The sequence below is a fragment of the Argiope bruennichi genome, chromosome 10 (genome assembly GCF_947563725.1).
Source record: "Argiope bruennichi chromosome 10, qqArgBrue1.1, whole genome shotgun sequence".
Taxonomy (NCBI): domain Eukaryota; kingdom Metazoa; phylum Arthropoda; class Arachnida; order Araneae; family Araneidae; genus Argiope; species Argiope bruennichi.
Genome location: NC_079160.1, coordinates 80,709,444 through 80,723,558, shown reverse-complemented (window position 1 = coordinate 80,723,558; position 14,115 = coordinate 80,709,444). Strand labels below are relative to the sequence as shown.

General features: G+C 30.0%; 1 protein-coding gene across 2 annotated transcripts in view; it reads left to right on the top strand.

Moving 5' to 3' along the window:
* The window catches only part of LOC129987441 (uncharacterized), a 188,762-nt gene that overhangs the window by 151,845 nt on the left and 22,802 nt on the right, over window positions 1-14,115 (top strand). For both annotated transcript variants that reach the window (XM_056095425.1, XM_056095426.1), the window contains one exon: window positions 6,800-7,410. In XM_056095425.1, coding sequence (XP_055951400.1) covers window positions 6,800-7,386 — 587 coding nt within the window. In that variant the 3' untranslated portion in view covers window positions 7,387-7,410. The remainder of the gene's footprint in view (window positions 1-6,799; window positions 7,411-14,115) is intronic.

Here is a 14,115-nt window from a genome sequence, read left to right as displayed (position 1 = left end):
AAACAGTTATTAAGAAGTAGAAACTCAGCTATACTTTTCATTTAGCTTTAGAGACGAGTTCTTCTCAAAATGTTGATCAAAAATTTAAATTCAGTCGCAACCAATATGATTTTCTTGCATTAATTGTAGGTAAATAAAACTAAAAATGAAACTTTTCGTTTGGTATTTAAACTACATTCTGAAACCCAAAATATTAGAAGCTGTCCCGAAATACTAATTCTTATAAATTTCCTTAAGTGGATAAGTTCAGAAAACTGTTATATATTCGGAAATTTTAATGTAAGGCAGAATTTGCATGTGGCTATTTTTTGGAAGAAATAAGTGAAAATAAAAGAAGGCATTTAAAATTTTCAATCATTTTCAAATACTCTCTTTTGTATAAAGTTTTTTAAATTTCTTTACAAATATGCCATCACTTTTATTTGGTATATTTGTAATTTCTTTACAAAAATTTAATTTTTTAAAATTTCATTACGAAAATGCAATCTTTTTTGTGTACAGTTTTTTAAATTTCTTTACAAATGTGCTTTAAAAGGTTTTAAGCCAAATTTTCCAACCAAACTTAATTGGTGAAAATTCCTATTGCAATAATATTCGTTACATTTTATTAAATGCTATGTGAAGATGCTCGTTTCCCTTTCTGATATTTGACAGCATGTTTCTCGGTAATGATTCATAAAACGCACGAAAACTATTTTTGCGGTTACGTTTTCCTTTTTATTTTCAAAAAAAAGCATAACAAAGCATTATTTATATATCTGATATTTTCCTCTGAGTTAGAGGAAGGCAGAGTGTGTTTATACCCATGCTTTCAGTATTAGAATGAATTTTTTCCGTTTAAATGTTTTCTGATCTCAAACAATTGAAATAGGTGTGAAAGATTTTCAAGCATACGGATGAAGAGATATTCCAAATTCTTTTAATTTAGGAGACTGTCTAACTTTGCCTTCCAGCTTGCCGAGAGGAATTTTTTTTAATGTATACCTCCAATCCTACTATTGATATGAATTAGAATTTATATTGTATAAACATATTCAGTTATTTTCCTTTCGTTATCTTACTCAATAGCTTAGTTTAGTTATATTAACGTCCCGTTTTAAAGCGTCTCTATAGGGCTATTTCGGGAATCTTACTTGATAATAACATGATCAAAATTTGATCCCCATATTGCTTAGTTTTTCCAATTTGTACATAAATTTTCTGGATTTTTTTTTGTGGCAACGATTATATAATTTAATTAGGACTGAAAATATGACAAATGTGTAATATCTCATTTTAATAATTGGAAATTATGAAAAAAAAAATCTGTAACACATTTTGTAGATATGTGGATTTCAGAGTTCTTGGATTCTAATTTTATCATTTTTAAGATTGACTAATTTTATTTTAATGTAATATTTCTCACAGCGTTTTAATATCTCAAGCCTCTGTACTTATATTTGGCACAATTTATTATTTTATGAAGTTCAGCTCTTTCTCCCAAACCTATGCTATCTCTACATCTCATAAGAAAACGGAAATATAATATGCTGTTATTTAAACACGATGGGAAAACAAAATTTTAGCTTAGGCGACTATATTATAAGTAAAATAATCAATAGATTTTCCTTCGCTGAATCCCTGCCAAACAATTCAGTAAGCGATTCATCCCGCATGAGTTTGATTCTGAAGGATGGCCCCCAAACGATCAGAAGATTACCATGTTTCAAAGAAAGGTGGAATTGCCTCCACAAACCCAACAACAATAGAAACTAATCAGTGTGCTTTGTCTCGTCGGCAGGCTTGAGGCATGATCCCTTTAATTTATACGCCGACACGATTTCCTCTGCAGTTGGATGCCAGTCTTCTGGTGAGGAACCATTAACTTCCGATTTACATGCCGTTAGAAGAATGGCATGTATTTCTTCCTTCTACAGGAGTATTTTTTTCTCTCTCTCTCTCGATGTACCGTTTGTTGCTTGTTTATAAAAACCAGAGAAGGTTGAAATGGTACATTACTATTAATTTAGTGTGGAACCCGTTGGTAAACTTTTCTCGCGTAATGGAGGGTTTGAGTCTCGGAATTCGTCGTTGCTGAAAACAAACAATACGAAGGCAATAGAAACTTTTGACCGAATTGAGCTTCATTTTCAATAAACACACGGAAGAAACGTTATCTTCGTTTTCTGGGTGAACTCTTTTTATTTATTTATTGAACGTTTTAATGTTTCTTTTTTTGGTTTAAAAAATCTGCAAGAAAGAAATGGACTAATCGCGCTGCCTTGGTTTTTTTGAAATTTGAGTTTAGCGTAAGAAAAGTTTGTTCAATGTATTTAAAAAGATAATCTATATTATATAATCAGAGTTTTTTTTTAGTTGAATTTAGTTACTGATGTAAATGTATTTACCTAATTATTTTCAAATTAACAAGGAACTACAAAGGTAATGAAATTAGAAAAAATTTCCGACCTGTTAAATATAAAAAAATATAATGAGAATACGCTCAGTGCCTAGTCTGTCACCCCGTCGATAATTATCATTTTTATTTTGATTTTGAAAGATAAAGATATTAAAAATATATTTTAAAATCAGTGAATTCTAAAATATGACAAAATACATTTAATTCTGAGAAATTTTTTAATTTTGTCACAAATTGCATTCATAATAGCACTTAACTCAATGCTAAACTTTTTTCGAATTGAAAAGTTTTGTTTTAAAAGAATGTATTTGATTTTAATAATATTTTTTGTGTTCATAACAATATTTTTTTTTTGTTGTGTGTGTGTTCAAATTGGAAAAATGTTCATTTATTATTCAACCAAGAAATATTTATTGCTTAAACTAAACCAAGAACATGACATTCAATTTATTTTGATAAAGAGGAGAATAGTCATATTGTATTCTTAAGTTAGAGTAAAGCATATTAAAATTCATTGAGTTGGGTTCTGACACTAATTCTTGTATTAAAATAACTTATATTAAATATTAAAACGACCATTGTCTTACTCGAGAATTGTCTATTAAAAATATGTCCACGACATATTATTTAAGTAATCATACCAGGTTTGATTTCAAAACTAGACACATAAATTTTCGATTTTCGCTGTTCACGGCTTTGAAAATTCATTTAAATAATTTTTGTGAGATTCATAACACTAAGCAGATTAGGTGTCTCAGAGTTTACTTTAACAGAGCGCAGACTAGCGTTTTATCTCCCTTTAATGAAGACAATGCATTGATCAAACGAAAATGTAATTAGAACATCGTTTAAATAACCGTAATTTGGGACTTTCCACCCTCGCGTGACCCGCCCTCTGTCTCGGGGATCGTCTGCTCAGATGTTTAATCTTTAAATCCCTGCCGCATTATTTATCGGTCCTAGTATTCCACTTCATAAAGAGCTGTTTGTAAATCTCATTGCTTTAGAATTAGATTGGATTGCTGATGGGAAAACATTAGACGTATTTTCTTTGCTTATTGAAACATAGGACATATTTGTTAAAAGAAGACTTTTTAAAGATAAAGGATATTAATTATGTGGTGATTTCATTCCCTTGAGTACTTAAGAAGTTAAACTTACTGTATGCAATTATTGATTTAAAAAAATGATGCAGTGAAGCTTTATATATGTATATATATTTGAAAGCCCTGACTATAGCTTGAATATATTACACCAAAATAGTCCTAAAAAGATATAAAATTTTCCACATTGCTTAAATATTTAAGAACTTATATGTTTATATCTAACGATAGACATCAAAAGGTTCTTATGTCTTTTTATTGTACATTGAAGTAGTGTTTTATTGAGTATGAAGTTGATGATGTAAAAAGCTGCAACCAATCGAATTGCCGATGAATGAATTGTATTTTTTTATGCATCTTGTGGATACAGAAGTAGTTTTATGAAACTTCACAGTTTTTGTTTTAAATATCAAATTTTATTTTGCAGAACCTGATTAAAGTTAATTACAAATAATTCATATTCAAATGTTTAGTCATATTTAAATATGTGAAAATCATATTCAAGATTCTTTAATTGAGAATTGTAATCTTTTCCATCCATTTCTGCTGCTTTTGATAATAGATTAAATAAAAAATTATTTTATGACTTTTGAATAATATATTCAAATCCCCATAGATACACAAATATTTTTAATAATAATTTCATGATCTTGTGGTTATTAGAAAAATGTTATCATAAGACTAACTTTTTTCTTGTCCTCGAAACTGCAAAATTTTGCTCTTGATTAAAATTTTATTATTATGTGTTATATGCTTAAAATACATTATATCATCTAATATAAAATTCTGATATGTAGTTTATTTGTTTATTTAATAAAATACGTGAAAAGTTTATGCCCGTCTTTCGTTGCACCTATATAACTTTTCAAGGGAACAAAAATGTCTCAAAAGTAATATTTCTATACGAATTTTTCAACAGTTAAATAAAGATTCACTGGCTAAAAATAAATTGACATAAAAAAAAGGAATGATACAATGAGCTTTCGCTTTTATCATCAGTCATATTATTTTTCTTTTTATCGCTGAATGATAAGGATAAATTATTTATTGTTTCAAAATTTTGCTAAAGCTGGCAACGAATCCAAGTTAAATCCTAAAATAGTAAAATATTTTTTTTAAAATTTGAACATAGCCCAATTGAATGTCCCAGTGTTCCTATTGAAGCAATGATTTACATAAAAAACATTATTATGTTTTTAAATAATGTTTGACTAATGTGCATGATGTGGTTACATAATAAAATAAAATTCGTTTTAGATACTTTATATTATGTAGCATTCAAATACTTCCGACAAAAAATTCATTGTATTGAGATATTTTGAAAAATAAACGGATGACATTTTGAAGTTTTAGCATAAAGCCATCTTCCTGTTCAGCCTGTGGAAAAATGGGCCACGCCTTTGGGCAGAATATCATATTCATTTCAAAAATGGAAGCAGCGCGTGAAATTCAGTAGCCTGTGAATTGATTCAAAGAATTACAGTGGTAAAGTATGTCGCATCTAACCATTGTGGTGAGCCTGGTTTCTTTTTCAAAATAAAGAACTTTTTTTACATCTGCAGTTTACTGGCAAAAGGTAAAGATAAAAATAAATAGCTCCAAGGTAAAAAAAAATAATGCTGAAAATATCTCACTTTGATAAAAAAAAAATAGTTTGATAATAATACATCAAAAATGACCTTTTATGATTTCAATTTTAATAAAGATCCAAGTTTATAGCCTATATCCTAGAATTCCACTTTCAAGGTGTGCATAAGTTGATTGTCATCATGATCCCAATTAAGAAAACAAATTTATTATTTTAAAAAAGATATTAAAAGCTTTGAATATCTTTATTCATTGTCATTTCGAAAAAAAAAAAAAAAGAGATTTTCCCCTCGAATTGCACGATTGCTTTCTTAGATGAGACAGTGTGAATTTGATGACCTAAAAAAGTCTTGGCATATAATGGGGAGAATATTTTTAGCTACCATTCCACGAAAACTGAAACTGCATCAAATGGATTTTGTATTTGTGAATTTTATATAAAATGGGTGCTAATTTTAAAATTATTTTACTTTATTTTTAAAAGAGAACTTTTGAAGTTGATTCAAGATAAGAAGCTCCAATTTGATTTATTGCTCGTGAAGATAATATTTGATTTTTAAAATTGAATAAATCATTTATAAAGTATTATGTCAAAAAGATGAAAAAAATATATTTTATACTTTGAATTGCATACTTCAAATATTTATCGTTAACAAATTTCATAATAAATTAGCTATCAAGGAAACAAAAATTTTATTCTTTTATTTAAAAGAGGAATAAATTTCATGCATAAATGCTTATTTTCAATTTGTTACGTTTCTTAATCCCTTTGTTTTAAGTGGAAGTTTCAGCTATTCTTAATCTGGAGTAGTTTTCACGTTTCATATATTTTCACCTTCCATAAGAGTAAGATAAGATATAAGTTTCATTTTCAGTAGTTTTCACGTTTCATAAGAGTTCTGAAAAACTCTTTTACTATTTATGTGGTAAATCGTCTTTCCGGTTTACAAATGAGATGGTTCAATTATTTAAGATATTTATTTCACCATGAAAGAATTAACTTATCACACTTATTTGGTTGATATCCTTGGCTTACTATTTAAGATCTTTTTGCCCTTTTCATTTGTTTTTAAGACCAATGCATACTTGTCATATAACAGATCTAAAATGTTCGTATTACCCACCAGAATCAGTTTATTTCTTTTTCAGAATTATTTATTGTATTTAATGAATCTTCTGAAGTGATTTTACCAGATTTAGCTCTTTTCTGAATAATCCCAAGAGCAATAATTCCTATGTATGATTGTAACAATAATTGCTATGATGGCAACAAGAAATCGATCACTTTGATTATGAAACGGGGGAGCTTAAATATATGGGTGGATTCTCTAGTAACGTGATTTCACGCCAGAGATAAATATTTTTTTCATCTATTAATTGCTGACAGAAAAGCATACATGCAATAATAGCCATTCTCTATATAGTTGAATCCTACGGTCCAGAATGGCTTCTACAGAGTAGGATTTTTTATTCACACCAAATATGGCATTTTCATTTATACCTGCTCAACGGATCCTTATTTCGATTTTATTTTTCATTTGCAAAATGGCGAATAAAAAAATCACATTGAAGTATTATCTCTTTCTGATATGATTTTATAAAATTTCTTATCTGGGACGATTTCTCTGGATGACGTTTATTAAGTATACTCATAACGATAATTTTATTTATTTGAAATTGAGTTATAAATATCTTCTTTTCTGCATTTCAGGGGACAACGATGCAAGGCAGATCAATCTGACTCCCAGGATCCAGCCGACCATACCTTCTTCTCCTCCCAGCAGTTTCATCAGCAGCTCTCCAGCCGCCACTCAATCATTCCTCTCGGCCACCCCTTTCCATCCTAGCCTCAGCTGCTATTCCCCTTACAATTACACCATGCCCTACCACACAGGTGGATTCTCACTGAGTTCCAGTGCGGCCACGCATCCGGGGCTCGAAACGTCTGGCCCGGCAGTCTACAGCTCCTTCCACCCATACTTCCCGACCCCACCGTACTCTTCGTCGTCCTCAGCAGTGATGCCCTTGCCAACTGAAGGGGCGGCACCCTACAGCACACCGCCCCACCGTGTTGTCGATGGACACACTAGTGGGGACAGTCGTGGCTCAGCGGAGCTGAAAGACGAGTCCGACAAGGAAGGAGGCAATGGCAGGGCTGAAACGTCCACCCCCGGCTCCCTGGTGGTGTCCCCCGTCAATGCCATCGTAGCGGCACACAGACGATCCAGGAGTAGCAGGCCCTACCAAATTTACAGCCTACCTTTCGCGGACAGAAGAGAAACGGCGGCTAACGCGTAGTCAAGCAGCAAAGCCTTTTTCGAAGTGAGTATATTTCTTTTCTCTTGATTCTCATAACTAAGCAATTACAATCTGCATATTTAAGAAATTTGTAACATGCACAGTGCGATGCTTTGTCAATAATATTGGGCATAATGAGAGAGTATGCACTGTAACGATCGCCTATGTATCAAATATGATCAAACTCTTTGCAAGTGGCTAACTTATTTCTATATATTTAAAACATCTGAATGATAATAAAAGCAGGAAAATCCATTACGAACTAGCGATTTCATCAAGTTTCAAGAAATTGATGAAACACAATACTTTGATGATTTGTAGTGTCATACGCTGTCATGCTAGCCTATTCGTAATGTTATACTAGCCCCATACGCTGTTAATAAGTGCGTAATGCTACGGTTCAATATCACCCTCACATTTGTTCAACGACACATAAAACCAGTTTTCACTAGAAGGTGCTAGTTGGATTAAACCTATTGTGAGAAAGTACAAATACAATACTCTGGTTAAGAGTGATTATGATTACTGTCAACAACATTGATATCCTGTAAAATTGGTTAATAGCAAATTGTTGATATTTAAATTATAATTTTTTAGCTTGAGATAAAGTGTTCGAAAACTAATTTATGTCTTTGTCCTTCTTATTTTTATCAAATTTCTAAGTATCTTAGTAAAATAATAATACGACGTTTTTAATTACTAAAGTGATCTATACAACTTTTAAAAGCACATTTTTTTCGAAGAAAAATATTCACAATAAAAAAAAAAACAATAAAGTTATTCCGGATCAGCATTAGCGGCTGAGTTTTCTCTTTCTCTCTATATTTTAAAACCAAACCTGCTTGATACCCAAATCCCTAAATCTTATCTTCCTTTCTGTTTATCTAATTAAAATAAAAACAGGTAAAAGAAATTAAAACAAAAAGCAAAAATATTTTTTTTAAAAATTCTCTTTGAGTAATCTATTTTAAAATAGCAAACTTCATTTTACTTAAAGAAGACAAAGAAAAACATGAAAAAAAGGAATTTAAAAAAAGGATGAGTTACCTGAGAATGAGAAAATAAAAATCTATATCGCCGCCAACAAAATTCCTTACCCTAATAACCTCGTCTAGCTAATCAGTAACTGGTTAGTCTGGAAAGTAATAATAAAAACAAGTTTTCGATATAGCGATGCATATATATTTATGTAAGTCTTTATTCAGTAAAGTTTAATCTATAAAGACTTCCCCAAGTTAGTGTCTAGACAATCTGACAAGCTATGTCTGGTTTTTCTGTTAAGGCATTTTCAATACATCACCGAAGTTTTGAGCCAAGTACTTCTTGACAACTTTTAAAGGAATTAAGCTTGGGCTACGTTTTCTTAGTTGCATTCGTAGAGTCAGACGACTTGTCCATGGCAAAAATTAAAAATAGAAATAGAAAAAGGACAAAGACTTAATTTTTCGTGTTCTGGCGGAATTTAAATTTTTCGCTTGTTTCTATTTAAATGAAATCTTAACTGTCTTGTTTTGTCACTTAACATGGAATTAAGAGGAATAGTTTAAACCAGGATTTGCATAAAAATCAGGACTTTCAGTTGATTTATTTTTTCTTCGTTCACAATAGGGGAGTAATGTTTTAATGGTTTATTTTTAGTGAAGTGAACGACGCCGAAAAATTTATTGGTTTGTCCAGACATTTTATTGGGTTAAAAAAAAATCAGTTAATTGAAAATTTATGTGGGAGAAAAGTATTATCACGGAATTAAACAGCCTGCTGTGTTGCAACCATCTACATAAGCATCTTTATAAAATAAACTAAAACAAACTATTGTTTTTTACTCTAAAAAGCACAAAAAGAAATTCTTAAAAAAATCCATTGTGATGAGCGTTTCTAGACCATTCTTTTAGTGATTTTTTTTCTATTGTAAAAAATGCCGAGTTCATGTTTTAATGCAACTTGAGGTATTCACTTTTCTTCCTTCGCATTCTTTAACGCAGACGATCGCATTATAATTTTTTTGGAATAATCTAAAAATTTTCAAATGATTTTTGATTTTTTAAAACGCATATTTACATTCCAGACTGTCAATTCTAATTATTCACTCTACTTTAATTATTCTATTATTGGACTATGTCTAAATGAAGAGGGAAAAATTTTACTTCCGATTTTATCTAAGATGCAATGGTGATTATTGTGCTGGGTTCATTTCGGATATTAACAGAAGAAAAATATCCGGAATTATCGGAAGAAAACATATTTGCATGGTACATTTATTTGGAAACTGGAAAGTCACTTCAGATGTAATTCTTTTTTTGACCGAAAATGAAAATGGTCAAATTACATCGAGAAAATAACGGTTTTCAAATTTAACTTTTACAATAGTTAAATAACGGTAACTTTTGACCGAGAAAATAACGATCTGCAAACTTAACTTTTGACTAAAAAAATAACGGTTTCCGAAAAGGACATTATTCTAATTGACTTTTTCCCAAGAATAGCATGCAACATCCGGAATTTTTCATATTTTAAACCTTTTATTAAATTATAAAGTATTTTATAATTCTAGCATTTATACTGCTGTTTTAAATTACATAATCATTATAACAACGTAAAACTATTAATTATTTAATTTACATATTTTACTTTATCATTTAAATCAAATTCCATTCAAAATGTTTCAATTCTTATTCGCTGAATAAACGCTTTCATTGTTTTTCTTCACTTTTATCAAAAGTACAATCCAAATGTTTTAATAAAATTGTTTCATATCTACCTTAACAAATATGTTCTATCTTGTATTAAGATATGAATACGGAATGAATATGCAACTTCTAATGAATTAATCGTGCGCACGCTTGGAACCGCATTGCTAAGAATCATATCACGATCAGCTTAGGAACATTTTGATATTAGAGCATGTTAAACTGTTTATTGTAACAACTAAGTAGGAAGCTCTATTCATAGCGGAAGATTCGCTTTAAAAGGCAGGGGATTATGGTGATTAGGACCGCGGTAATGATCTCAGGGGTTAACTTGTTTGGAGTATGGAATAGGGGGCCAGGTAGAAACTTACCAACCTTCCCTTTTTAAGTTATTTGCCAGTTGTTCTTTACGATTCATACAATTACATAAGGCAAAAGACAAATATCATCATTAATGAATGTATCAGCATTTTAATTTAAAACAAGCATACTTTATCAGAGGCAAATAAAAAAATCTGGATGATAATGTAATGATGTAACGAATTGGTCCAACATAGTTTAAAATGATGTAGATTTGAAAAATGAGGGATAAAATTGGGAAATCTGTTAAAGATACCAAACATATCTGGATAGTTGTTTTCATCGAGTAAAGTGCGTCGTACGGTGCATTACATCATGACCAAAATGCATGTGAATCAAAACTCATGTTATAAATAATATATGGGTTCCTTCTTTTATATTTATGGATCCCACCTCAATGTACAGGATCCAATCAAAAGTAATTGAATCGTTCTATGCATTATGCCTTGGGAAAGGCTCGTTTACGATAGAATAAATATTTTCCTTTTCATACAAGATGTGTTTTAATTTAAACGTTGAATATTAATTAATCTTATTGATGACTTCTAATGATAATGAGGATATGCTAATGATTTACATCTTCAATTCCCATAAAATTTCTAACTTCCGCTTATTACAGAAATATCTTAATTACAGTGACGTTATGTATTCGAAATGAGGTGAATTAGAAGATTAGATAATGCGTTTTATGACTTATTTTAAAAATAAAATTTTGTTCCTCAAGATATATATATATATATACTAGCCACCTTTGGCGGCCAGCCGGTTCGCCAATCTTAATGTTCGTTAAAATTTTAATAATTAAATATTTTATGCAATTTCTACTTTAATAGCTTCTTCATCAAAATATTTTAAAACTTCAAATTTTGATTATCATATAATTCATTCATAATATTATAAAGGCCTTCAGTCATAACGTAATATGTATCTCTCTCATTTTCTGTTAGCACCCGTAGAATTTATGCTTTAAATTAAAGTGGAAAGAATTTATCTTCAATTAATATAATAATATTTTTTACTGAAACAAAGCATTTTTTTTTAATCTGATTACTGAAAATAGAGTCACTCAGCGTTTAAGCTTTATGGGCACTAAAGAATATATTTTTAAATTTATGTAATATCTCAAGAGTTGGTCATCAAAATTTTCTTAGATTCATTATGAGCAGATCGATTAATTAACAATGTTTAAATTTAAATGCATCAAACACTAAGAAAATAAAACGAATCGTTTAAAATAAACGGTTGAAAACGGTAGAATTTATGCTTTAAATTAAAGTGGAAAGAATTTATCTTCAATTAATATAACAATATTTTTTACTGAAACAAAGCATTTTTTTATAATCTGATTACTGAAAATAGAGTCACTCAGCGTTTAAACTTTATGGGCACTAAAGAATATCTTTTTTTAATTTATGTAATATCTCAAGAGTTGGTCAACAAAATTTTCTTAGATTCATTATGAGCAGATCGATTAATTAACAATGTTTAAATTTAAATGCATCAAACACTAAGAAAATAAAACGAATCGTTTAAAATAAAAGGGTTGAAAACAGGATTTAAAAAAACTACTTAAAAAACGATGTACTTAAAACTATAAGCAGATACAAAAAATATATAACTAACATAAATACAATTTACTTACAAAAGCATGCAACTAACCCAAAAATAATTTAAATCATCCATTGATAACGTTGTCATGGCAACAATCAGAACAGAATGCGCATGCGTGAATTTTCTTCGCCGGTTACGTAACGCAAATACGTGATTTTTTTCTACGCCAGTTGGGGTAACGCTATGCGGATTAGAAATTTTTAATTTCCTTTATTTTGTTTTATTTTAATTCAAAAGTACTTCAGAATGAATCTGAAAGATTGATTCATTAACAATGTTTAATTTTAAATGCATCAAACATTAAGAAAATAAACAGAACCGATTGAAATAATCAGCCGAAAAATTTTAACCCTAGCCTCATTACTGTTGGGAGAAAAAAAAACTGAAGCCTTTCTCGTTTGGCGCTGGGGATAATGGAAGAATTTTTTGGCGGAAAAGTTGGCGGTGGGGAAAATGGAAGATTTTTTTGGCGGGAAAGTTAGTTTTTAATTAATAATTAAAATTCTAATTAAAAATTCGAAAAAAGAAACCCCAGGTGCACATTCCCAACCTCCAAGGTATACATGTACCAAATTTGGTAGCTGTATGTCAAACGGTCTGGCCTGTAGAGCGCCAACACACACACACACACACACACACATTGAGCTTTATTATAAGTATAGATAAAAAAATCTCCTCGTATGTTCACTAAAACGCTTTAAATTACTGGAATCTTATCAGCTAATATATTATATTCAAATCGAAAGAACTGTAGTTAATGTACGATATTTAAACTCATTTTGATTTAAATTGATATCAAAATCGCAATTCTTCGAAAGTTCAAAGAAATTAATTTAAAAAAATTAAAAATGTGATAGATAATTTATACTTAGATTGATAAAATTATGTAAATTCAAATGTTGATGTTTTTTTTCAAAAGAAAGTTTTCAAGTTGGAAGATTAAATATTAGAGAATTATATTTTTTTAAGCTTTTTCTTTCGGTCTACTAAAAGGTTCGTTTCTATTTAATTAAAGAAAAAGAATTTCTTCAGTTTATGGCATGCATTGGTTCATTGTATTTAATCATTGTCGCAAAAGAAAGTATAATGCAAATGAAAGCTAAAATTATTTCTTTATCTGGACGATTTATGGTACCATTTTTTTATGTTCAGAGGGAATGGTCTCCTCAAAATTTTTTCGCATACTCTTTGTAAAAAGATGCTATCTGTCCTTCTCTCAGTTGCAAACCTTGGTTAAGAAAGTGAACGCCATGAGTGCTCGGGTTTTTATTTTCAGAGTGACACACGATATAATGAGAAAATGAAAATATATTGTAGATGCTGTCTTTTTTGTCACATTGAAGCAAGAAAATGATACTAAGAAACAATTTTAGTAACAAGATCATATACAAAATTTTATTTATCTAAACGTTTTTGAGCTATCATGTTTATATGTATACGATAGTACAAACTGACAGATAGTCAAAACCTTGATATATTTGCTTCAAAATTTGATACTCTACGGTTTGAAAGTTAAAAACTGCGCATCAATTTTTTTCCACCTAGAACTTTCTATTTTGTAATAATGGTAACTTTTCACATTTTGTGGTCTATTGCATTCTAACATATAGACAAAACTTTATGTGAATAAATTTCATTTAAGCTTTCATACAAATCTACAAATATGAGGTAAAAACACCGTATAAAAACTTCACCCATCATGTTCATAAACAGACACGGTTCAAAAACTGTGTTTTTCAAATTCATGTAGTCTGAAATGTAAAGATTGTTCAAACTCTCGAGGTCAAATTTTTTTTATACGACTGTACTTCGTACACTTCTTTATTCAAGAAAGTAAAATTAAAAGGTCTCCGTTAATATTTTCACGCGAATTTAGGTAATTTGTGTATAGCCCCGAGTGCAACCTTGAAACCGGGTCGTTTTTCCCCTCCTGTGGGGTCCATTTTTACACTAAACCAATAAACACGACCGCAAAAACCATGATAAAATGAACAATAATCATTCCAAATGACTGGTATTCCTTAAACACACGGTGGAAATTTAATCTTAATTCACTTGAAGATCCGCTTGA